The sequence below is a fragment of the Sinohyriopsis cumingii genome, chromosome 4, assembly GCF_028554795.1.
Source record: "Sinohyriopsis cumingii isolate HCF-2022 chromosome 4, ASM2855479v2, whole genome shotgun sequence".
Classification (NCBI taxonomy): domain Eukaryota; kingdom Metazoa; phylum Mollusca; class Bivalvia; order Unionida; family Unionidae; genus Sinohyriopsis; species Sinohyriopsis cumingii.
In genome coordinates, this window is record NC_142964.1 from 22,354,357 (window position 1) to 22,381,928 (window position 27,572).

A 27,572-nucleotide genomic window follows, 5' to 3' on the forward strand; every position below is an offset into this window, starting at 1 on the left:
TATTCGCTAGGTTTGCACTTTGAAAGCATGTGTGTTTCTCTCTGTTTTTTGTGTGGAAAAAGTTTTAGTTTGTCTGTTGTCCTTACCTACGGTAAGTGCAACCATGTACCATTATGTCAGGAATCTGTACTTGGATCTTGGGCATCCTGTTTTTAGGATCTTATTGTCAAGACTATTCAAGATTTTAGGATATGTTCATACAACCTAATGAATACCAAATACAGTATTTTATCTACATGCTTACATGTACCAGCTTTTCATGTCTTAAGACTAGATATAATACATTCATGCTGTTGCTCTACTAGATTGTACAGTTTGGAAATGAACTCTTTTCACAATGCCGGTAGAATGAAGATGACAATCACTCCTGATGTTTCAGAATTTGGATTATTTGGTGAAAATTTCGCATTTTGAAATACAGTATATTGATTAGCTTCCAGAAAATCTTAATTTTACGAGATAAAAGTTTGAAAAGTAATGACTGGTACAGATAAGGTATTTAGATAGGGTATTTTTTTCAAGGTAAAAACAAGGTACACCAAAACGAAACCATTAGACCAAACTATATAATAGGTGGAAAATGGCAGAAAGGATACAAATAATTCATGAGGAAAATAACTGTTTATGCACATTGTTTTGACCCAGAATGTAGAAAGAATTGATAAATATTTGAATTATACTAATGGATACTTAATTACTGATTCAGTACAGGTATGTATTGGCTTAATGGAAGATACATTCTGATTGTACTGTTTATTTTAGAAAATGTTTTATCCAAATAAGATAAGCAGCCTAGATTTTTTTTAAAACATTGGTGCTAGGATCTTCTGGGTTGTGTCTCTGATAGAGAGGGACTGGATTTTTAAATACTTTTTTTAAGATTCATAGGTTGAGAATATGCTTGGTGTAAAATACTGAAATTTAGATTAAAACATGAATTTGTTCACATTTAATTTTTTTTTAAAATCTGAATATTGTCAGCTCTCTTGATTAATAATTTGAAAACCTAGTAATGTCACCTATGGATTGGGTGGAGGGACTTTTTCCATGTGTCTTTTTGGTTTGAAGTAATCTCATCCTATAGAACCTATGCCATACCATTGGTTCTCTGTGACATTAGTTTTTTGTTTCAAATAATAAGGCACATTCTAGATTTAGCAATTTAGCCATAACTCAAATTCTAAGCCTGAAAGAAAATGATTAATTAGAGTGATTATTTCCCTTGATGTATTTTGACAGCTGTTATGTAGCGTGACAAACAACACAAAATCATGTCAATGGATACTAATTATCAAAAATCATTACGTAAATATTTTTCACAAAATATGTTATATACTTTTTTTTATAGTTCTGTGTAGAGAGATAAATAGAATAAAAGACTTCAAACATTAAGATAATTTGTATTTAGAGGGATATTTGTGTTTTCTTATGATCCTTATAAAAAACAACATAGTTATCAGTATCTCACTGTTTATATTCATTCCTTTGATCCTGTTTAATGTAGTATTATCTCAACCCTCCAAGTCATCTGTATTCTGAATACTCTTATCTTACTGTTTATATTCATTTCCTTGATCCTGTTTAATGTAGTATTACCTTAACCCTCTAAGTCATCTGTATTCTAAATACTTTGATTTGAAGATAAGATATGAACTTATGAACTTTTGGCATTGCTGCATATCCTTTTCAGTTTCACATTGCTGCATTTCCTTTTCAGTTTCACATTGCTTCATATCCTTTTCAGTTTCACATTGAGCCCATTTTATTTACAGGGTTGGGGTGCAGACTCTAATCTTACCGAGAAGGAAGGTGCTGATGTTATAGCATTCTGTGCCTTACTGAGTGAAAAGTTACAACCTGCTTTGGTGAGTGTGCTTCAGAGAAAACATTGCTTTAATCCAGATGTTGAAATCTAGAACAAATACATATGTCAATATGAAATGTGAAAACTATATTAACTCATGATTCAAGGAAAACAACAAACAAAGTAGTTCTTAATTTGATACTTTGTTTCATTAGGATCTGTATTCAGGTAAAATTGGTTGCACGGATCTTCACCTGTCCAAAGTGATGATCATACCCATCCCATACAATGTCATGAAAATTTTAGCAATAGGAATTTCAATGTGTGTCATATAAATGAACAGATGTGCAAAGTTTATTGAGCAAAATTAACTTCATTGCATTACAACTTGGAATTTGTTTTGTTTTTATGATCAGTGACTCATGCCATGACCGATCAGTTGATAAAAGTGCTAAAGCAATTTTTAATCTTATTTTCATGTGACAAATTTCCATGGGGTGGTTTGATAGTTTTAAATCATATTTTCTTTATTCAAAAAACCAATTCACAATTTCCGGTTTTAGAGGTAATTCGATGTGCTAGTAAAAGGAATCTCCTGGTGGGAACTTTTTACATACAGCCTAGATCTCCTGATTGGAACTAAGTTGAAATGTCAGTTGAGCCAATTGGGGAAGTATTTAAATACATCTTAATCTTAATATTAGGTGACTTTAATGAAGAAATCTGACACAGAACAGTCAGGCACATCAACAACATATTGATTCATTTGATCTGGAAAAGATTGTAGAGGAACCTGCTAACAGAAGTCCAGATTTTGAGCATTAATTACTAGTAATCAAATTCTGGTATTTAAAATCTCAGTATTTTAAGAAAAGGTGTATTAGATGCAATTTGCAGAGATTACTGTACTTTTCGTTTAGAATGAGGACTTTCATATCTTTTTACCTGACTTGTTTTTTTTAAAGAAAATATGGAAATCTGACCAGGGAAATCTGAGTTGTGTAGGCAGCTGATGCATAACAGTAATTGGTACTTCATGGGTAGTAGCATTGATTGAAAGATCCTGTCAGTGACCAAAAACTTAGAAGCAGTATTACTGCTGTATGTTTTGTCCAGTGTATTTTAAAAGTGTGTCTTTAAATATTTGTATAGTTATATTGTTCAGCACAATTTAATTGCACCAGATCAATCAGCCATTACACATAGAACTTAACAACCCATTATTTATTAGATGTTTATAATACAGTTTGCCTAGTTTTGGATCAGAGAAAAGAAGTTATAACTGTTTCTTCTATACAAGTTAGGTGGCGCTCTACAGTTTTGTATATTTCACAGGTTTAGATTTTTAAAGAAAAAGAATTTCCTCCATTCTCTTTGCTGGTTATACTGGCTATTTAAAGAAGATCCTGTATATCTCGGGGTATTATTAAAAGAACTTTTCCCTTTAATTTGGTGTATGTGTCTCTTCAAGCCCATTGTGTGAGATTCAGATCCAAATATAGTAGTTTTAAAAATGATTTTTTTCATAAATCGTCTTTCCAGCGATAGGTACTGTATACATGGACATATCAAACAGCTGTTAGAATGTAAACACTGTAAAGCTCTTAGACATTTTCTTATCAAATTAGTTATCAAATTAGTTACTGCACTTCCATTTACTTGGATGAAATTAATACTCAGACATACTGGGCAAAGCAAATCTTTCATAATGTTATCAGAATGCTTTTTGAGACTTATACATGGATCACAGCTGCACCTATCTTTTCTTATTATGCAACTCTCTACAAGAACTGCATATAATAATATTGATTATCATATAGTAATATATGTTGGTGATCTATCTGTCTCATCAGGCCTCAAAACTGTATTGCTATTGATGAGTAGTTTGAGGTCTGATCTAATCTTTTTATATGATATTGAAATCATTGCAGACAAATCTGGCTGCAACACATCAGTGCACTGTTTATAGACATTGGTATTTCCTGTGGCTCTTGAGTTAATGGTCAGTTAAAGGGGCCTTTTTTGATCTGTAAAGCTTATTTTGGCAGTAAATCCAATGTTTGACGACCTGTAAATCCATGTTGAATAACACATTCCTACTTCCAGTTTCCATTTCAAATTAATAGGCTATATTGGCAGATAATTAGCTGTTCAGTCAATATCAAGTAACTAATTCCAATTCATTGTTTTGATCACATGACTTGAGTATCTGTAGATTTGCCATGAGACAATTGTGTGATATCTCATCTTGTGACTGTTTTCATGGTTCATCATTATATCAGATTATAACATGGATGGATCAGTTTTATATTATAGCCCAAATTGCTCAGAACACAAAATTAATCCTTATCTGTCCATCTTGTCATCTGACACTTTATTGAAACATGAAAATAGTCACATGATGAGATATTCATCATTTGATAGTCATATGGCAAATTCAGAGATGATCAAGTTTTATATTAAAATGACCATTTCAAAAAAAGTCACATCTGATTACTTCCTTGATATTGATTGAACAGCAGGTTATGTGCTGTTGTACAGAACAATAGGTCGCTTAACTTAAAAGCTGCAAGAAATACCGTCAAGTGTGTAAAAAAGGTTCATAAGCGCTGTAGACACATCTGTTTGTAATAATTTCAGTGTTTCATGAATTAGCAAGTTCAGATCTCAAACCACCCATCAATACCACTACAGGTATGAGGACTGTTGACCTGGATGGTGACATGTCCACTTAAAGTCAGTCGTATTGCCAAGTGTGTTTGGGTTCCTCCTCCCTGGATGACCCACTCTATTTCCAAGGAGTCTGATTATCTTTCTATGTTGGTGAATGCACACATGTATGCACACACACACACACACACACACTTTTTAGAGCTAACCCAAGGGCAAAGGATCCCTGACCCTGCCTACTGGTTAGGGACGAGCACTGCTTTTTCATGGTCAGTGTCCTAATGACAGAGATTAACAGAATATATGTTGGGGTTGCTATGGGACAGGAAATCTCAGTCAAGGAGTTACATTATTTGTCTCCCCATGAGGCTTTTCCTATGATTGGGATTTTCTTGTCTATGTATGAACACCAACATAAATTATTTTTCTCACCCAGTTTTTCCATTCACTTTTGCAGTATGGTTAGCAGATTCAATACATACAGTATCATCAGGTGATGATTTGAAGCTCATGCAGAAGTTTTTCTAATTCCAAACAGTTTGCCAAGCAGTGGAAGGGCCATTCTCTTTGTACCTTTCAGTCACTGGTTTCTGCCTTCAGTTATTAAGTTCATTGTCCAGCTATGCCTTTTAAGCTGAACCCCTTGAATGTTTATGCATCCCAAGAGGGGATATTGACTGGAGTCTGGGCTCACTTCATGTTAAAAATCTTAGAGGCCCTGGAGCTTAAGATTTGCAGCCTAGTGACAATTGCCTCACATGACAATCTCTTTTCAGTGGCTTCCTTCGCTGTCTTGGTGGAAGAATCATTTTCTCCAGCAGTGCTTCATGGCTTGCTGCAGGCCATAATTAAGACTTCACATCATGCACTTTCCATGTCAAGGGTGCTTTTGGTTGAGCTTCCTCATCTCTGTAGTGCTGTCACTGTGAAGAAATGCAAGGTCTTGCTGGACCACAACAAGGACCTTTTAATGGCTGCAGGCAGAGATTCTTTTAAGATGTCTGATCCCCTCCATAGTATCACAGGATTTGAGGGACCAGCTACAGATATCTTTTGGCAGGAACTCTAGCCCATCAGATCTGGTCAAAAACATGCACACATTGATGGCTTTTTGGCCCTTATCAGAAATTCTTAAAGCAGGCACTGTCTCATCAGTCTCACAATCAACCTTCAGAGCTACCTTCTACTCTTGGTTCATTAGGTGAGGTAGTTGTAAAGGCCTCATCAGTATCACAAGCAACCTTCAGAGCTACCTTCTGCTCTTGGTTCATTAGGTGAGGTGGTTGTAAAATCCTCATCAGTCTCACAAGCAACCTTCAGAGCTTCCTTCTGCTCTTGGTTCATTAGGTGAGGTAGTTGTCAAGGCCTCATCAATCTCACAAGCAACCTTCAGAGCTACCTTCTCCATTTGGTTCATTAGGTAGTTGTAAAGGCCATGAATCTTAAGGATGGATACCTAGAAAATCTCTCATCTTCCCTTTTTCTCAGCAGGAGGTATTTCATTTTGAGCTCTTCCATTCAGCATTGCCGCTAACCTCAGATCCTTTACCAGGGTGATGGGGACATTAGCAGCCCACTAGTGTTCTTTAGGAATCCTCATCCTCCAGTATTTCAATGCCTGGTTCATGCAGAATGTCTTCAGAAATGCTCTTCTGAAGGACATATCCCTGAATTTCTCAACGGTGGCTAGTCTCAATCATATCCCCAACTACAAGAAGTCAGCTGTCATTCCTTCTAAGAACTTGGTATGTGTGGGGACAAAGTTCCTCACCAGCTTTGGAAGGGTCTGTGTTCCTCCAGATAGTATTGACCAAATCCTGTCCCTTTGAACAGATCTTTGGCCAAAACCTAATCCCTTACATCTGTCTCAGAATTCTGAACGTGGATGTTACATAAGGAGACTTTATTTGCACCAACTCCACTTCCTGCTTCCAGCAAACTGGAGACAGCAAGGATCTTCTATCAGCTTGGATCTCCCTGATATCTGACTTTCACATCCACCCATGTTGCTGGGTAAATCAGGTCAAATTCCTGACCCAAGTCCCAATTCATGACCTCAAAACCCACACCTTCCTGTACTCTGACATATCAGATTCAAGATGTGGTGCTTACTTGGAGCTAGTTCTTAAGGGATTTTGGTCTTGGGAAGAAGCAACTCTTCATATAAACAATTTCAGAAAGACCCATATGACATTGTTGTTTTACAGTAGTAGCTTACCTCTGGCATCAGGGAGATACACATGCTCCTTCCGTTTGTGTGGAAGTCTGGAACCTCCTCTGATAGGCAGTCATGGAGGAAATAAGTTTCCAGGTCTGCCATATTCCAGGCAAAAGAAATATCCTGGCTAACATCTGGTCAAGTCAGGACTGAGTGGACCTCACAGAATTGTGTCTGCACTATAAGGGAGAACTTTAGTGGACTTGTTTTCAACAAGACTGAATGAAAAGCTTGCTTGTTATGTTTATCCAGTTCCAGTCAGAGTGCCTGAGTGATGGACACTTCTGTCTAAAGTGGAATTGTCTGTACATGTACAACTTCCCATCTTTCAGAATAATTCTGCAGGTGCTCCAACAAGTCCAGATTTCCACTTTTCAGTTCATCCTGTTAACCCACTATAATCCCAGTGTCTGTGCTTCAATGTTCTACTCAACTGTTGTTAGAAAAGCCCAGGAGGTTACGACAGAGCAGGAACCAGGTGTTGCTACACAGGGTTTGTCTCAACAACATCCCAGATTCTACTCCTTCATGCTTGTCTCTTTTCAAGTGATCAATCGTAAAGGACCAGGTTGCCAACTGTATCATCAAGCTAGGAGGAAAGCTACATACAAAGTGATTCGAATTGGAAAATCTTCTGTAAGTCGTGCTTCTTTTGTTGGAAAAACATTGATGCCCCCTTGTCAGTTGCAGATTTCTCTTGTTTTTTAAGGAAAGAGAATGTTCTTTGTCCTCCATTAAAGACTGTAGGGCAGCCTGAACACTTTCAAGTTCTTTTGGTGTTCTGCCATTGGATGAGATCCTCAGCTTTCTTATCACATTAGGTATTTTCAGCTTCAGACACCAATAGCTTGCTCAATAACATGTAGATAGGATCTTTCATGTAATTTTTGGGTGTGTCTAAGACCCCACATGAACCAATGAGTGAAATTTCCTTCAGGAAACTTACCCACAAGACTGTTTTCCTTAGCATCAGTGAGAAGGCGTGTCCTTCATACCATTTCAATGAGAAAAGGTGTATGGTTCAGCAGTAACTATAATTAATTTCTCTTTGTCAACAGAGGCTCTGAGAAAGGAATCAGCTACTATCAGTGGCTCCACTTCCTATTGAGATCCCCATTCTTAGTTATATCTGTGCTGGGGATGATCAAGATAGGCTTCTTTGCCCATTTAGGGCTTTAAGATTTTATTTGGCTTCCTAAAAAGGATGAAAAAAGGGTCAGAATCATCTGTTTCTCCCTCTCAAGGGTTCATCTGATATTTTGGAAGCACCATTTCTAGATGGCTAGTCATCGCTTTCAAGAGTACTTATCAGTCCCACACTGAAATATACCTTTCCTGAGAATTAAATTACGTGAAGTTAGGGCTTTTAATTAATTTTGGCTTATTTGAATGACTCTGTTTTGGATGATTTATGAAAACTGCCATGTTATGGTCTCACACTGCCTTCTTTTCCTGTTAGTTACCTTCGATCTTTGGTGCACCATAGTAAAGGAGTTTTTTTATTCAGTCCTGTAGTGATAGCACTGCATGTGGTCCATCATTCTACCAGCCTACTGTAGTGAACTTCTACCATAAGGATAAAGTCAGATTGTTTTCTGTACCAGTATGTTTGAGGCAATCAGTCTCCCTCTTAACTGGTAAATTCAGTAATTCGGTAGGAGCAGGTAATCTGTTACTGTAATTAAAATGTAGGGGTGGTGGGGTAAAAATATATTTATGTAATACTTACTACTCTTGCAAAGATTCACCCCCACCTATCTCTGATGTCCAGTAGTCTATGTCCAATTCAAAAGATATTCTGTATGTTGGCTGAGATTAAGGAGTCAGACTACAATCTTTTCAATTCTAGTCCTAGTTGAAGGAGGAATATTTAAAAAATGGTTCATAATGGTGCCATATGTTATCTCTGGATATTAGTTCCTAACAATGCAAGTCAATTAACCTATCACCAAGTAATAATTTACAGATTCCTTGTTTTATTTACCTCAGTTTGCATCAATTTGCTTTGTTGCCAACAGTTGTGAGAAAGTGAAATATTTTCCCTGACCATATCAGATCATTTCTGTCCCTAAACATATTAAAACATTACTTAAATATTGAATTATATATTTGTTTTATTTCTTCATAGCACTTGCCAAGCACAGATCTGTTTGCTAGGCTCAGAAAGGGATGCTCATTTAATTTTGATTTGTTAAAAAAAAATATTACAAACTCATATTCATGCACTTCTTGTGCTCATCTTGAGACTGTAGGTCATCATCTTCTTTTCTGTAGCTATTGTACAACATTCAAATTATTCTTTATATCTTAATGATGATGTTGCACTATTATTGGAAGGCAGTGCCTTTTTTTCTTTGGCGGAAACACAGACATATTTTTGAGGAGTCCATTAATTCACAGTAAGCATCAAGAGATTTTTAGTTTCATGAAATGTATGAAATGTTTTATTCCAGTAGCTTTCTTGCCATCAAGAATATTCTTGAAAATTATTTGTTTGCAGAGTGTATTATGATATCATTAGTGTATTATGAATGTTTTGTTATGCTGCGATCGCTCCGGTGGCCTAGTGGCTAGAGCATCCACCTTGGATGCGGGAGGTCATGGGTTCGATCCCCGACGAGTCATACCAAAGACTTATAAAAATGGTACTAACAGCTGCCTCACTTGGTGCTCAGCATTAAGAGGTCAGTGTTAGGACTGGTTGGCCTGGTGTCAGGATAATGTGACAGGGTGGGACATCATGCTACATATCTGTGGCATGATGCCCCAGTGCTGGACATCACTATAAACTGTCACACTGCAGATATCGTAGCGATATGACTGATTTTTTTTAAAAACTATGTTAAAAATCCAAATCACACAAGCATGTTATGCTTCACAGTAATGTAAGTTTGCACCGTCTACAATTTCCAAACTTTATGGATGACTTGCACTTGGCGTCAGGAAGAACTGACTCAATTTCAGGATCAAATGGTCAAAGGTTAAGGTCAGTGTGACTGAAAGAAGAAAAATGGTTTCCACATAATAACTTAACCTCCATCATCTACAGTTTCTAGAATTTGTGGATTGCTTGGGTACAAAAAAACCTATTCAATTGGAAGCTAAACGTCAAGGTTGCTGTCTTTCAAAGAAAAGCTTGTTTTCTAGAATATTTATTGTTCTAGATTAAGTTACTTGACCAAACTTTGTGGGTGGCTTGCAATTAGGGTAATAAAGAAACAGGCAACTGTGTATTGACTATGTGAATGAACTTCTCACATTCCTGCTGAGAGTGTCCGCTGCAAAATGTAGTTCTGTGCCTTTTGGGCTATTCACAATCACCTTTGCATATTGATAAGTTGATTGTTTTCTTTTTTGAGTTTCTATTTTTATTCACATTGATAAAATCAGTATAAGATACACTTATGATTTAAACATGACAGATGGTTTTAATGAAAAAATAGAGCACATGGTTAAATTCTTGAACACTGAATGCTGAGCCATTCACTTACCAACACATGGAAATTATTGTGGAATAGAAACTACCTTAAGTGAAATGACAAACCAACAAGAGGTAATTAAAATATTTTAATATATTTATAGTTGATCTAAGTCATTATTCTGCTTTAATTAACATTACTAATGACTATAAAATTGTTTCCCTCTCTCTCTCTCTCTTTTGCGCCAGGGGCTGATCACAATTTGATTAGTATTGATATACAAACACTTTAAAGGCCATGTTATTTTTAATGTATGTGGTGTGAATGTAGGTGCATTGAGCCTCTTTTCATTATGTTATAAGTGCTGACAGTGATTCAAGAGACATTCCTTTAAATTATTTTTGATGAAACATCTTCATCACAAGAACATTCAAAGATAATATCACTTTATGTAAAGCAAAATTCTTTCAAACTATTGTCTGAAAAAGTAGTGTCTAATCCTCCATTATGGGGGATGTAAAATGCACAACCACACATGTAGTGATTGCAGATCAAGAAATCAATTTCACTGGTGAATAATTATTTGAAATAATAACCAGGCATTAAAATTACTGTTTGTTAATATGGATTTAATGTGAATTTATATTTGATTCTCCATGCATTGGAATGTAATTTTGGATTTTTTTAAATATGAAGATTTTTATGGTGCCTGTATTTTCCGACAGGTGGATCGCAGAATAACATCAACTCAACATTATCCATGGATTAAATGCAGTTGCTATGCATATGTGAAATATGAATCATGATTCATCTCATTATCACAGTCATATGTTTCCTCATTCCATCTCAGCCATTAGATTGCTTTACGAGATTTTGGGAAAGCCAAAATTTTGTGAAGCCATGTGAGAAGATTGGTTGGTTGAGAATAGATTAAGACTAGATTATAGTTTCCCTCTATAATGTTCTGTTTGAAATTTGTGCCATCTTACCATTTCCCATTCTTCAGTTATATTCATGGTGGATTGACAGTAAGACTTACGTTGATTTGACCCGACCATGGTATGCCAAAGCATCCCCCTTCCCACTGAATTACTATGTCCCTGGAAAGTGGCAGCGACATGCTTCTTGCAGAGTGTATCATCAGAAAGGGGGTGATGATATCGAGGACTGGGAAGTGGAAGCCAAGGTGAGAATGTACAAACTTTGCTTTTCAGAAAATTGTTGCAATCTGAGGCTTAAAAGAAAAATAGCTGTACAATTTTTATAAGGCTGTGCATATTATGTTTCATGTTGTCTGTCTGTTCATCCATCTGTTCCCTATTTCATTTCCAAGCAAAGTTCTTCACCATCAAGGTGGTGCATGTAGCATCTCCCAGAAAAGATGTCCAACAAACAAAAAGCACCCTGGAGATAAAAGGGACAATAGGCTTCTTAACAAGTTTAAACAGCATAGAAGTAAAAAGGAAAACTCTTGATTCTTTGGGGAAAAAGTAGCAGGGGCAACAGTTATCTTTATTGGACATTATGGTGTTCATTAAAGTATGTCTTGTAGCCACATGATTGCTGCTGCCACATGTAATTGACCACAAAAAAATTAAGCAAAACAAACCCAAAAGATTGTATCAAGTTGAGAGATATAGCAAGAAGCCTTTGAGCTCAGAGGGGTTTGGAACTTCAGTTTTTTCAACTGTACTGAAGGTAATTAAGGTCTGAGTGTACTTTACAAACTGTTTTAGTTAAGGATAATGTTTGCCTTCACTGCAATAGTCTCTTGTAACACTTCTGAACTTGTGTTTGTGGGATCTACACCTCTGGTACAGCCTTGCTGAATATAAAAAAAAAATCATTGACATTCCCACTTGGAAAATCGTAAAAGTTGCAGAACACAATCATTCTATAATGTCATTTTTTGCGAACAACATCCAATTTACTTGACACTATACAGGTGTCCATAGACTTTCAGTTCATAAGCTTGTCATTTTGAACCTAGAAGAGATAATGGACCAGTATATAATGTTGCAATTAAATTGGTTTGAAATTTTCAAGTAACAAAACTTTAGGAAAATGTTAAGATGAGGGTGAAAATGTATGCACATTTGATACATGTAGCATGTTAAATGTGAATTGTTCACGGTGGGTGTGGTATTTACTGTACACACAACTTAAAGAGTGCCACAAGTATTTGTGCAGGAAAGGCCTGTCAGTCATCATGTTGATATGTTGGATAATTTGCCTAGGTCTATTACTTCAGAGACACCGTAGCTGCAATATGCAAGAAGTACTAAAGCCTCTTTTACCAATAAGCATAAATGTACTACATGAAAAGCTGAAAAATCTGACTTTGTATTGCTGACTCATGTGTCATTTGTGATCTTTCAAACATTTATATTAATTCCATTATAACTTGTATATGTAGATATATTTGTGTGCTACCAAACTGAAATTCCCTTGATTATAGGCATAAATGTTACAATTGTTTGGAAGTGTTTAGTCTATTTGCAGATTTTTCTTACTTGGGTGAGCGGTAGTGGCTAATTTTGTCATAGTGTAGAGGTGGCAAGGGTCATAATTTCATTGCCTGACTAAGGCCAGCCTGGGGCATCTGCTTGGACAAGCACTTGACTCACATTTCCTAGGCATGATATAGCCAATAATGTGTTAAAAGTGCCATTAAAATGACACTACCAAACAAAAATTAATTTGGGTATTTGTAGCTACAGTATTTTATTACAAATGATCAGAATCTCTGTTGTGTGATATTTTTGATATTAAATGATGTGACATGAAGTAGTTATTAGCACTGCAGCGTAACCTGGAAAGGTGAAGACATTGTTTTCTAATTATCATCCATTTTACTGATACCGCTTGCTAGGTGCATAGCAATAGTGTCCATCTTATCACTAGTGAAAGAGATTGTAAACAATGTAAATCAGTGTGTAAAAATATCCATAAAGGATTCTAATTCCTATTGTTATTATTGAAAAAGGAATGAATGTTTCTTGTTGGACAACTGGTTTTACAGTTAGCCCAGATAGAATTTTAAATGAAGAAATGCTGCCTGAAATTAAAATGTTCAGTGTCTGCTAACTGGATTAAACTGGATGAGCTATATTTCAAACAAAAAATATGATGTCCAAAAGAGTGGCGATGACAGGCCAACTGTTAAGAAGAAAGGGTATAGAAGGTTCTGTATGCAAATAAAGATGACAGTGATTTGTACTGGTGTTAGGAAATGTAAACTTGTATGGATTGGTGCAGATGACCAGAAGCTTGTGAATGTAAAGTATGATGAAAATTATTACAAAACTACATACATTTTATGCAGAGTAAATAATGTCACACATAGTTGATGCAATGTAAGAAAATCACTTACTGTTCTGGATGACTTTCAAAACATGTTTGTGTCTGATTCTAAATTTATATAATTATGTTTTATGTTCTGAGCTTTTAATAATGTTTTTTATGTTGATGTCATTTATTTAAATTCCTGACTTGGTCATTTTATGTGCTAGCTCCTGTTCAACCTTAAGTCGTGTTTAAAAAAATAACTAACCTGTAAGAAAAAAATATGAGTTTCTTCAGGTGTAGAATATAACATAAATTTACTTGTTGCAAGAAGGACTAGTAGATTGAAAAATTTACTATTCCTGCTGAATCTTCACTAGTCCTTCCCAGAAAATAATTGTATCTATATTAATAAAACTCAGGGAGAAGGTTATTTAAAAATTGTTGTTTTTTTTTCAGCTATCAATTTATCAATTGCCCATCCACCAAATTCCCTTGAAATAAATATAATTTGCCTATATGATAATCCTACCATATATTGACAGTGTTTTGTGATTTATAATCGCTGTAAGTCACACCTCTGCTTTCAAGATCTGAGATGAGTTGGCCACAATAAATGCTTCTGAACATTCAAAAATACATATAGTCCAGAGTAATTTTCTCTGAAGTTTCCAGGCAATGGTCTCTAATTATTTGTCGTGGAAGTGATATTGTGAGTGAGTTCAACTCATCTGCTAGATTGGAAATCATGAATTTAAAATCTTGCATGCCAACCTGTTGGCATAGACAAAAATTTAAATGGTATCAAACATGAACAATTATTTGAGCATACAATAACAGAATATGAACTACCTCCACTTTGTTATGTTTTCCATCACTATCCATGTCACTGTTTAAGAGTAAACAAGCAGAGATAAAATATAAACAAAATGACATATTGTTTTGGTGGATTGTGTAGTATCTATGTTCCTTTCAATGTCATCATGGCTGATACATCATAAAATTTGTTAATGGCTGCACTCGGGGAAATTGGGGTTAAAGATAAGAGTATCTCTGTTACTGACATATTATTATTTAATGATAATGTTTAGAAGTAGACAGTGCACTATATATTTTCACATTTCTAGCCTTCTTTTTTATATAAATTGTAAATGAGCAGTCAGGGGTATAACTACAACAATTTATCATAAAATAACAAGAAGTTGGTCTGAAATGTTGAGAGTTATCTCCCATGTATCCGAGTTGCAAATTAAAGGTGTAGAAAAAGGAAAGAAAGAAGAAAACATTCAGCAGTGGTCATTTCTTGAATTTATTGGCACAACAAATCCAAAAGCATTTTTAAAAAATAGATCTGAAATTTAATAAATGTCTAAAAACAAGACAATATTATGTAATAGAGAAAAGAATTTGTCATTTTAGTCTTTTTAGCATAAAATGTACACTATTGAAAAATGTATTTTGCCTATATTTTCAATATTGTTAAATAACTTTATTCAGGTTGCCTACTTAAGTTCCTAATGTGGGCTTGAGATTTTCTTACAAAATACCAAAACAATTTCCAGAATTATTTAAAGACAAAATAAGTTTCTTACCACTAATAAATCTAAAGAAAACAAAACATACCACAGCGATACATGCAACTGTATAACAAAAATAGGAATTATTGCATTATAAATATGTAAAAGGTCAAACGGCTTGCAGGAAAAAATTATGTATATTAGTGTTCGACTACAAATAAAAACATTTCTTTTACATTATAAATATGATTGGAAATAATCAGTGATAATGTCTGTAGATAAATTATTGCAGAATTTAGAAAATGTACACATTTATTTGGGGTTTTTTAATAGGCACTTTTAACACATTTTTGGTTATATCATGGAGAAGAACTAGGTGCCTTTCCCAAGGATACACCAAAGCAACCAACCTGAGCTGATGTGGGCGGGAATTTTAACAGGTAATAAAGTGATCTGGCTTTTATTGAAAGGGACAGAAATAACTTTAACATGTTATTTCATATATCAGAAAATGTACACTACAAGTTAATATAAATAACAGGACATTTGTGAGCAAGAGTCTCTTGAAGTGACTAATCTGTACAAGCTGCAAAGAGTTTACTGGAATTCAAGAGAAGACCATCGTCTTCTTTTTAATTGTTGGGTTTTGAAACCATGTAATATTCTTCTGTGATAACACGATTTTAATATCAATCACTTAGTTGGCCATACTGAATGTAAGAAAAGCACAATTTTCATTTTGGACCAACTAGATATCATAAAAACTCTTTGTAATTTTTTTTCTTCATTTAATGCCATTTTCAACACATGACAGACCATACATGGAGGCCAGTATATTTGGTGGAGAAAAAGACTGTGAAGAACCACCTTGCCACAGCAAGCTACTGGCAAACTTTCTCACACATCAACTTTGGTCAAACCGAAGCCATGATATGTGATCACATCAAGTCTGTAAGTGAAAAGCCCATGTTGATATGACCATTCAGGAGGAATAAATAATAGCAGAATCTTAAAATGGCTACTGTGGTGACCATATTGGAGGTCCAAGCACCACCCTTTTCAATTAGGACCAACTAGACTATGAGATGTATGAAGTTTATGACAATCCTCCAAGTCGTGTAGGAGGAAACTTGTGCCAGCAGACAGATGGATGATGGACAACAGACCATTCCATATACTCTTTTGATTTTTAATCAGTTGAGCTACAACTTAAGGAATTGTGCAAGCGATTTTATAGAACAGGAATAATTAAATTTTCACATCGGGTGAGGTTTAATTTTTTGTTGACACATTCAAATAGCTTGAAACATTAATATTCTCAATTCTGATAGGAGAAAGAACTTTTATTTGTTATATTGGTTGGGGGAAAATATCTTCAGGTAAACAAAAAACTAGTTTGAAATAAAATAAAATAAATCTTCCACCCCATGCCCTGTAAAATTAAATGGTCAGTCTCTAATACATAGGACTGGACATAAATGAAAGTGGCAGAAATATCTTTAATAACTTATTTCGGATATTAGAAAATGTACACCGGAGTGAACTTAAGTAGTTGATACTTAGAAAGATACATAAATCAAAGAATAAACTTTAACATCTTAGAAGAACACTGATAACTTCTACATCTTCCAGTCTAAAACAAAGCATGACTAACTCTGTTCCAATGAGCAAGGAAGTTTGATAGGCTGTATATGGGCAAAAATAACTTATTTCAGATGTTAAAAAATGTACACTACAAGGAATTTTAATAGTTATAAGCATTGTTATATGCATTTTTGAAAGGGACAGAAATTGGAAAATAAACTTGGCAATTTACAAGAATGCTGATAATGCAAACATCAACCAGTCAGACTCTTGCAATTGTAGCAGTTTGCTTGTGTATGTATGCTTCTTTCTTTTTGTTTTATAAAATAAAATACTTTTTTATTGAAATGAGTGCAGTACAAGAATTTTAATTGAAAGGAGTGCAGCTATCATTTTTATGAGAGAATGAATGTTAAATTCCTTTCAAGCACAAGGTCTTATTTATGCTCCCCCATTCTTTTCTGGTAAATGTTGATCCCAGAATTTCACAATCTTAACATTATTTGTCATAAATATGAGGACAAAGTACCCTATTACAAGTTGTCCATAAAATAATTGCTCATGTTTAGTCTTTTCAAAACAGTGCCTTCCATTTTTCCTATCACCACACTCTTATGACAACACCCAGATACCTGATATGCATTCAGTTCTGCAAGTGTTATGTGCTCTTAGCTTGGAAAGCAGTTTGACCAAACATGTCAGCATTGAAATTTTCAGTATGGTGAACAGATGTTTGCATTAAGTTGGCATTGCGTTTAATTTTCCAATTTTTAAACTGGGGGTCATGAAAAGATTAAATTGTTAACGATATTTGCCTTAGAAAATGAATATTTAAAACATATTGTCAAGTAAGTAAGCGTTACAACACGAGATGTATGAATCTGAAGTAAATGAACTGTAAATAGGTTCTCCACATTTGGCAGGTTATTCTGTGAGTGAAACAGAATTTTGCATGAATATTTCACGACAAGCTAGAAATCTTGACTTAGTTTTTGTCATTTATTGCGATTCACTAGTATTGTGACAGGATTGATTGCCTAGAACTAGCCTAATACAAACCTTTCTGAACACATCCATTTTTCTCTTGCTGTTAATAACTTGGCTAAATATTATCTTGGCTTATCTGAAAGATGATTATAATCCATTCTTTATTTTAATCGCTTGTGAGCATTTATTTTCAAGGTACAGATTCTGGTCAGTTGAAGAAAGAAGGGTGATGACATGGGAACATATCGAATGCTACTTGCCCAGTACTGAAATAAGTATCCAACAAACTATATTCAGATTCTTATTTCAGTACTTTTTAATATGAAATGAAATATCTAAATTTACTGTTAGAAAAAAGCCTATTAAATGGTTCTCTTAGACAAAGATGTGGAAGAAAATTGCTTGGTATATTTTCTTAGGAACAAATATTCAGTTGGGCTCAACATTTCCTAATTTGGGAGCACCTATATTAAAGAAAATGTTTTATCAAGTTCAGATTGAGAGCTGTCAACTCATTGAAGCATTACTTAAATTTGCTTTGTGTGCCATTTAAAAACAATATAAAGTGGATTGACCACTGTAGGGTGCAGTTGTGTGTAGCGCAGTTACACATACTGTGACACTGGCTGTACTACACTCGCCAGGTTTAAATCACATTGTTTCACAGACACATTTGGGATCTCTGGCCATTTAGTGGATTGAACAGTGGAGTTGATTCCTTTAAGGAGCTGAAGGTGATCCCAGAGCTCATAAATTGATCAAATTTGAATATCCCACTGCACTGTGCTACCTAGGCATGACTCCACCAGTGGTACCTAGATTATACACACTGTAGTTGGATGCAAACACTTTGATTTAAAAGAAAATGCTTTTCATCTTAATTCTGGTACTGTATATGTAGAGGTTTAAAGTTGTGCTCTGCTTCCTGAGTGATGAAGCTTGGGTTGGGCATGGTTCCTTAAAGGTCACCGGCCACCTATATTGTACAAATGTGTGATATTATTATAGTTATAAACAAAACGCATTGGTTATGTATGCACACCATAAAAATGTTTAATTAGACTTAAAACTCCGCTTTATAAAATGAAAAAATTATTCGGCAATCTCCGTAAACAATTGGTAGTTTGCACATGCCAAAACCGGATATGACGTACATTTATCCCTTCTATTCAACCTAGCCATTCAGTTGCTTAATTTCCCCACGTAAATGTCCATGTGATACAGCGTACAATCGTGCTTTTGTACAGCAAATATGGTGCACTGTGTTGCATATGGATGTAACCAAAAGAGTGATGATGTTTACCAGAAAAAAAAAGTGTATTTAATCTGTGGGATCGAATAGGGGAGGGATGGGAAAGTTGTATCATTTATGCCAGATTATAGTGAATTTGGCCCAAAGACAATTCGGCTCAACTCGAAATACAATTCGGCCAAACTTAACAATAGTTTGTAGGTTTCTTTTACTTCAACAAAAAAGTAGATGCTATGTAAGATAGGTTTTAGGGAAAAAAACTAAATTTAAACAAACTATTTTGATATTCTTTGAAAGAAAATAATCATACTTCATAACGTACATATTTATGAGAGAAAACACAAACTGACATATCTTGCTTGTTGTAATTAAAATATTTATATACATTTTTAATGCTAACAAATATATGCATCTGCACATTCTCAATTTAAGTCTTCCAGTCAAATTATCAATAATCATTTATAAAACAAAAATACGTAACAAATAATATTCTACATAATACATTTACATTTTGCTAAGGGTAGTGTACATGAAATATTATAACAAATATACTTAATTTTAGGCTTCACGTTGTAACACAGCTGCATACAATACATACTAGATTACACATGAGAGAGTGAGAGAGAGGATAATGTTGAGCATTTTATCAGTATTTAGTTGCTGCAATATGAAGCTCTTACCGGTTAATTTTATTGTTTGTTTTTATTTTTCAAGTTGTCTTAGTGTTTCTTCGTGTAAATTGAAAGCTTGTCATTACTGGTCAATATCGTCAGTCATATTTGCTCCATTATTCAGTACAAATTAGAAAGGAAATAATTTTGTGTTTAATTTGTGTCCTCACACACACACACACACACACACACTCATGGTACAAAATAAATTGATAAACATACACTTGTTTGAAAATAAAATGAAAGAAATTAACCTTTCATTGTTATCATATGTTCCTTCTTTTTTCATCATGCAAAAATTATTTTTAAAAAATATATATCCAAGAACTTTGTGTATGTAGCGGATGCCGGCTTGCATATGCATCCTTAGTGTAGTGTATATCGCTTATGTCAAAAAACAAAATCACAAATGAGACGAAAGTATCACCCAATTGCTTGAAGGCACCTGCCATTTACACGTTATAAGTTACTCATTGCAAACTGACCCAGATTGTATTGTATCCAGGTTAACTATAAGTCGGTATCTCGCAAATAAAAAAAAATCATTATTTTAAAATACATTCAATGTGAGTGCAAATGATAATCTTTTTGCCAGCATGGGTTACAAAAGCATTATTAAAGCAAGTTATTATTGTGTATACTATTTGCCCTGCAAACATCCATTATGATTACATATGGCAAACAAATAGAAGCCCGGGTGATAAATACAACTGGCATGGAGCAATAAACTCATTGTTTAAACTTACCAACAGGATATCAGATACATAGGTTATTTTATTACAGTGCAAACCAACCCCATAAACTTGACTTTGGTATCTTTTTAGTGTGCCAATTTTTTCTTCTGAAGTCGGCCGACAAAAGGAAGTCAAGTTTGGTTCCTTTGGATTCTTTAAGTATGCCGATTTCTTTTATCTTTTCTTTTAATAAAGTCTGCCGACACAGGGAAGCCAGCATTGATTCTTTTTACCTGTATTAACGGGAATTTTCAAAATAAATTTAAACAATGGAACAGTTTTGAAAGTGACACAATCTAGTGCGTCATGCACGCATTCAGATATAAGGCTGAACAGTAAATTAGTTTTCATTAGTTTCATCTAAAATATTCCCTATCCATAGTTTATAGTGTTTTATTTTTCAACAACAAGAAGCATGTACTTCATCTTGTAGGGATAAATGTACGTCATTTCCGGTTGCATCCTCTATAGGTGGGAAATCGTAACTAAAGGGAAGTAATAGCATTGTATACTTCTATTCGAGTAATTAAATTAATATTTCTTCTTTACACTTGATAATTTTTTTGTTTTTGTTGTGCGAGTATAACTATTTTTAATCATGTAATGCAAATCTGATATAAATAGGAAAATGTTGGAGTATGGCCGGTGACCTTTAAGGAAACCTGCATATAAAAGACACCTAAGAGACAAGATTTTGTCCATATTGGACAGGTGCACTGTTAATGAGATAGGACTGCTGTTAGTGAAATAAGGAAACAGGGTTCATGAATGTTTTATTTTGTGAGCATATTTTCTTTATTTGGAGATATCTGCCAAATACAGGTTTCACTATACATGTATTTGTCAAATCTACATGTATGAAGAAAACTCGCGTGGATGTGCCTTGTTGCCATAGATTTCTTGTTTGCTTTATTTGATCTACATCATATAATCTTGAGATTGTGTTCTGATTTATTTATGCAAGGTCTTTTCTCTTTCTTCAGGTTTTAAAAGAAGCCAAGGAGTGCTTGAACAATTTGTCTTATAAATTGGGAGACCAAGATTTCTTCTTTGGGGATTTGTAAGTAACATGTTGGTCTCAATGTCAAATAAAAAATACATTTTTTTCAGCTGAAAACTTTTGTTAGCCCCTACTCTAAAGCCCTATGATATACCTCCATCCCCAGCCCTTATAATGCAGGTATATTCATGGATCCCACTAAATCAGTTTTATTATTTCCCTTAATTCTATTATATGGTAAATTAAAATCAATTTTATTGGGGTTCCATATCATAAAATATCCTATTTGGTGCTTTTGTGTCCAGTTTTGCCAATCCTTGTTAGCACATAAGCATAAAGTGGCCTCACTTAGAACACCAATTACTAGATGGATGCCATTTACAATGATAAAGTAAGAGCATTGCTCAAAGTTTCATTTACATGATTTATAGTAGTACTTTGCTGTTAGTTCGTTTCAGGTCATGGAGGCAAATACTTAAACTCCATATATATTTGTTAATTTTATGGTGCATTAGTACATGATGGAAATAAATAATGCACTAAGTGTTTTGAGCAACCTCTGGTATGAGCGACCACCTGTCATTTATGGTCACAATTGTCATGCACAGATCAACTTTATTATATAATTGCCACAAGCATCTACCTGCAGAATGCAACCAGCGACCATGATTTTTGTGCAGTATAAGCAACTCAACACTGCTATAAATGACTACTTACAGCTGTGAAAAATGAGTATATTTTACTTTGTCAAGTAACTACATTGCAAAAATAGAGATAAACATCGTTCTCCTTTATTTCTTTGTAACCATGACCTGTTAGGAGAGTATGCAGACAAAGTGCAGATTGTTCTGAACAACACTGCTGTGAACAGCTGCATCAGAAGAAATGAGATAAAGACTCTGACCTTTTTTACATGCCACTAACTGCAATAGTGGTGTTAAAAGTCATAGAATCCCAGTTATGCTTTACTATTCCTTCTTCAAAGGCAGCATTCACAGATGTCAATTCAGTGCTTTGTATTGTTTCTTTATCTTTGACAAAAGCTGCTTAAGCCCAGTAATTCCAAAATTAGAATCTTTCTTGAAAGGCTTCACTGTAGCAGTTGAGTTACTGTTGTTTGTAATAGGAGTCCATCTATAATGTCTAGATTGAATGAGGTCTTTGTCTTTTTTTTTTTTAAATATAGCATTGATTGCTCTTTGTTTTTCAGACCCTCTTCATTAGATGCCATTGTGTTTGGTTATCTAGCTCCAATTCTAAAGGCACCTCTCTCTGGTAGTCAGCTACAGAACCATCTCCGTGCTTGTGATAATTTGTGCAGACTTTGTAATAGAATACTTCATCGCTTCTTCCCTCCAACTCCAGAAGGTATGATACAGTTTCAGTGTTATGTGCATAAACAGATAGCAAAATATTGGCATCACTTTTTCTCCGTCAGTTGTGTTATTGTCAACTTCAAGATTTTTTTTTTACAAGTTATTAATTTCCAATTACAGGGAGACCAATATCAAATGAAATCTATTGTTTCACAGAACTTTTGTGCAAGCATTCCCAATAACTGTGCTTTTAAAGCCCAATGCAGTCATTTTTCATAAATTTCACTATTCTTCTGATATAACTTAAGTTTGAAGAGAAGGAAATGATTTGTTAAAAAAAAGAACTGATTTTTATCATTCTTTGAAATCTGATGCTAGGATTAAATGACATTCAAATATTCCGTTTATAATCAAGAGGTGCCACCTCTTAATTCAGTCACTGAAGTCAGTCATAATTCCTTATTTTTTTAGAGTGCTCTAAAAGTAGTGATATTATACATTTGACAAATTCTGTTATTGACTGATCTGATAACAATATTCACACATGGCAGAAAGATTGATTTGAGAGAGAACGAAGAGAAGTAGGCCTGTCTTATTAACTGGATCTGAGAAGATAAATCCTGCATTAGATAAAAATAAGACTCCAGTGAATACTGGTCATCAGCTGGGGCACTACAGAATTTTGAATGGCAAATTTAGGCAGAAGACAAACCTAGTTGTTGCAGATTTCCTTATTAATTGGTAAGCATATGACATGGACTTGTAAAAAAAATATATATGTCAGTTATGCTTTTAAGGGTAAAAATGCTCATAAATGCTAGATCAAGTACTGCATCATATCAAATGCAAATTCAGTATAATGTATCACATAAGGGCAACCTACTGTATCTGACATAGCTTGATATTTAGAATGGGCATCATCAGATTAATTCTTACACATGTGAAAAATATCCTAGTTTATTGGTGCAGGGGAGAATGGTACCCAACAATGAATTCTGCACTTGGCAAGGAAAATTCTGTCATATCACTGGGTAGCAACCACAGGGAAAATTCTGCAAGCACACACTTGCAAGGGCAACCTTACCTTGCTACCAATAGCAACAAACCATACTTTAATTGCTAATTGTGATTAAAAACCTGTATTACTTAGAATAACAGCGAAGTATACATACAATGAATGTTTGTTTAAATAGTCAAAGTTTGCCATATAAAAAAAATGTTTAGGTTTAAAATGGGTAATAACATAAGCAACCATAAACCATTAGCAAGATAATGATGGTAGTATTCCCAATTCCCAATGAACAAACCTGGAAACAAGGCTGATGCCTAGGATAGTTATACATCATTCCTGGCATAAAAACATCATGAAATTAAAGAGTTTAAATGATGATTTATGGTCATTTTATCTGCAAATATGAAACATACCTGGGAATCATACCAACCATTGTTTGGTATTAGACAACTGTAGGTATTAATAAATAAATTAATATTGACTATAAATGCTACAACACATACCCACCTAGTTATGATTTTGTATTCCTTGTAAAATCCTTGCATTCCTTTCTGTGGTACTAGTATTAGTACTACTACTCACTCTGCTTTACAACCGAGTGCTTTACAGTTAATGAATTTAATTTGAAACTAAAATAATTTTGAGACTCAATTTCCTGCCCATTTTGATATTGATAATAAATACCTTGACTGAATTATGCCACAACCCCCACCCACCCCGATTGCCTGTCTTGCTGACTTAAATTTTCACAGTATAACTTTACCAACATTTGCTGGATTTCAATAAAAAATTGACATGCAGGTTTATGTTGATGAGACTTTGAATGAATGTGATTCATGATATTATTTACAGGAGTTATATCTCCTTATTGCCCATCCATGAGATGACGGTTTCTACAATATAACTTTACCAAAGTTTGTTGGATTTTAACTAAATTTGGCATGAAACTTTATAATGATGGAGTCTTGAATAAGTTTGATTTCCTGCAGTCCATAATACTACAGAAGTTATGACTCCTGATTGCCTGCTGTCCTGGCTTTGGTTTCTACAGCATAACTTTACCAAGTTTTTTTTTATGTCAACCAAAATTAATATGTGGCTTTATATAGCAGAAACTTTGACCGAGTTAATTTTCTACATTCCACAACATATTTACACAATATGCCCCAAAACTTGGTATGGGACTTTAAGTTGAAGAGACCTTGAATGTTTGATTCGCTGCATTCCACAAGAGTATTGACAGGAGTTACTTCCCTTGGCTGACTGTACTCCTGATTTTGGTTTCTGAAGCATAACTTTGCCAAGAATTCTGCTGCAGGGTTGTAGGAGCACCATTGAAAGCAACTTGTTTACTCCACAACTCTCGCATTGTATAGAAAGTTGACATTGATGAGTTTCTTTTTTTTTAATGGCACTTCGATAGCATTCCCTATATTACGGTCAGGAAAGGGAGCTAAGTGTTTTTCCAAGGGGGACTTTATATCTAAGGTCAGGATTGCTCTCTCTTTCTCTCAGTTTCTCACTCACACACACACACACACATGAATAGCATTGAGAGTGACTGTATTTCTAAATTTGACTTGGTTTATTCATAACAATATCACATCAAATGATAATTGGTCACGGTCTGAAGTAAATTGTGGGTTTTTTTTGCATGTTTGTAGCAGCTGAGGTTGGTGGGGGGGTTCAGCCATTCTTTTGATGGCTATTTTTATAAACTTAAATTCTATATACAGTTAATAAACAAGATCAGATGGGTTGAAAAGATGAAATGTCCTGTAAAAGAAAATGATGATCAATGTCAATGTCATGTAGTTCACTTGATGTTAATTCCAATTTTACAGAGATGGAGGAAAAGAGAAAACTGAAAGAAAAAGAGGCAAAGGCCCAGACAGATTCATTGGAGTTCCCCCATACCAGACGAAACAAGATTCTCGCTGGAATATTTGCCTTTACTGCCTTGGTTGTGTATGCTTTTATGAGTGGACTTGTACAGATTGAGATTGTAGATGAAAACAACCAAAGTCCAACTCAAGTACATTCTGATAATAATGAAGAGGATTAACTTAAGGCTGCTGGTAGTTCATTCTAATTTTGTTTTACAGTGATTTTTACACCAGATGTTTATATATAAAAACCAAACATTAGGATCAAGCAGTGTCTGTAATGTGTGAGTAAAGTGGTTGGTAAAAACCTGTGACGCCCTGATAAATGGGACTCTCTTTCTCGAGAGCTTGTACTTTGTATTTTATATTTTTGGATGATAAAGTGATTGAATACACTTAAAAATTGACACTTAGAATGAAATTGTTATGAACACTTCAAACAGTAATGTAAAATGACAGTTTTAATGAGATACATTAGTAATCTGCGTACAAGCCTAAAGGGTGGAGCTGAAGAGGAGGTCATGGGCGTGGTGGAGTTTATTTGTCTGTCTGTAGATTTATCATTGGATAACCACCAGAACTGTTGAAATACTGCAATATGTCAGAAAAATTACTTGAAAGTAAAGATTAGGCATGACATTCAAGTTATAATGTAAAATAGATCATATTGAGCTATTGGTTTTGTTACCCAGACTAATGATGTTAAATACAGTTTCATTTATTTTTTATCTCCATTGTGATTAACTGTTTCCTTGCTAATGTAGTTCTTGCTATTAGAGGTATGTAGCCCCACCACCTTAAGAAAACAAAACAAATAATCTTGAGAAAGAAATTGTATTTATAAATGAGATTATTTTCAGTGAAACTCATCTAAGAAAATAAAAAGTATTAGGGTGTTGTACAAGAAGAGAATCATGATGGGATAAATGACTGTCAAAACTAGACTCATTATGTAGGGAGATGAATGTTTTTAGAATAACGTTTGCAGTATTGTTGATATAATTTTTTTATCTGATGCTGTTGAATGAACTTGATATCCTGCCCATCATTGTGTGCATGCAGAAATTTCAAATACTGCAGTGCATTTGAGGATTTTATGCCAGTGTTCAAAGTGGTTACAAAATTTGATCCTGCCAAAGGCGGTGATGTTGTTAAGATCAGTGGTGGAGAGGAATGTCTGAGAGGAGGGTGAGAACATAGCTGCATTATTGGTTTGTAGTGGAAATAAGTAATGCCAAAGGTTCATTTGAAATGCATAGAAGTATGAACTCTAATTGGGGTTGAAAATGTTTACCTCTGGAGGTGAAACAGTATCTCTGCTTGACAAAGAGCTGTAAATTCCACATTGGCAGGATTTTTAATTATTGTACTATGGACAGCAATACTTGTACCTTCTTGTCACATTATTTGGTATATGTAAATAGGCACACTTACTCAGTTTTAAGATGTTGCAAAACCTTGTACTTTTAGAATAGATACACTTAATCATGGTCTTAATCACATATATGATTTAAGGTATTTACATGAAGCTTTTCCTATTTTGAATAAAGATATTTTTTCAACAACAAAATTATTTATTTATTTATTATGTACTAATAATTATAATATTTTTGAAATCTTGGGGTACGTATTTATTGCCAGTAAATGACCATGACCTTTTTTGTGACATTCCAACCCTCCTACCACAACAGTTTTCATTAACATCAATATTTACCTCAAGTACATTTATTAATTTTAAATCTATTTTATTATCATATTATATAAAATCTTTTGAAACTTACATGACGTTAGGATGAACACATTAAATGGCCAAATTTTTATAAAGGAAGCACTTTTTATTGTACTTTATGAAATTAAGGATTCCTGTGGTATAGAATAAAGTGAATAATATGATAACCCTGACTGCTGTTATATGTATTGTATGTAACTTATATTGTGTTCTGTAAATAACTGGTGATGTCGCACTGTGGTCTTTAGCGTGAACGGAATTGAAGTACCTATTGGAAGCAACAGACCCTGTTTAATACTTCATGATGTGCTGGATTCCAGGATGGAACAAGAGACAGAAATGCACAGAGCATGTTACACAGCACATTTTATACTGTACTCACCTAATCAGCTTATATCAACCAAAACCTTGTAAAACTGCCATACAAGCCTCTTTGGTAAAGAAGACCTGGGTGGTAAGGTGCATGCCTTTACAGATCACTTATATCT

At 34.5% G+C, this 27,572-nt stretch overlaps 1 protein-coding gene across 1 annotated transcript in view; it reads left to right on the plus strand.

Annotated features, from left to right (window-relative positions):
- Nucleotides 1-26,925, plus strand: part of LOC149800799 (metaxin-1-like) — a 45,054-nt gene extending 18,129 nt beyond the window's left edge. Inside the window, exons 4-8 of the mRNA XM_089954793.1 lie at nucleotides 1,773-1,865; nucleotides 11,118-11,297; nucleotides 21,125-21,201; nucleotides 22,352-22,509; nucleotides 25,314-26,925. Of these exons, the coding sequence (XP_089810919.1) occupies nucleotides 1,773-1,865; nucleotides 11,118-11,297; nucleotides 21,125-21,201; nucleotides 22,352-22,509; nucleotides 25,314-25,534 (729 nt within the window). The 3' untranslated portion in view covers nucleotides 25,535-26,925. The remainder of the gene's footprint in view (nucleotides 1-1,772; nucleotides 1,866-11,117; nucleotides 11,298-21,124; nucleotides 21,202-22,351; nucleotides 22,510-25,313) is intronic.
- Nucleotides 26,926-27,572: the final 647 nt, after the last annotated feature.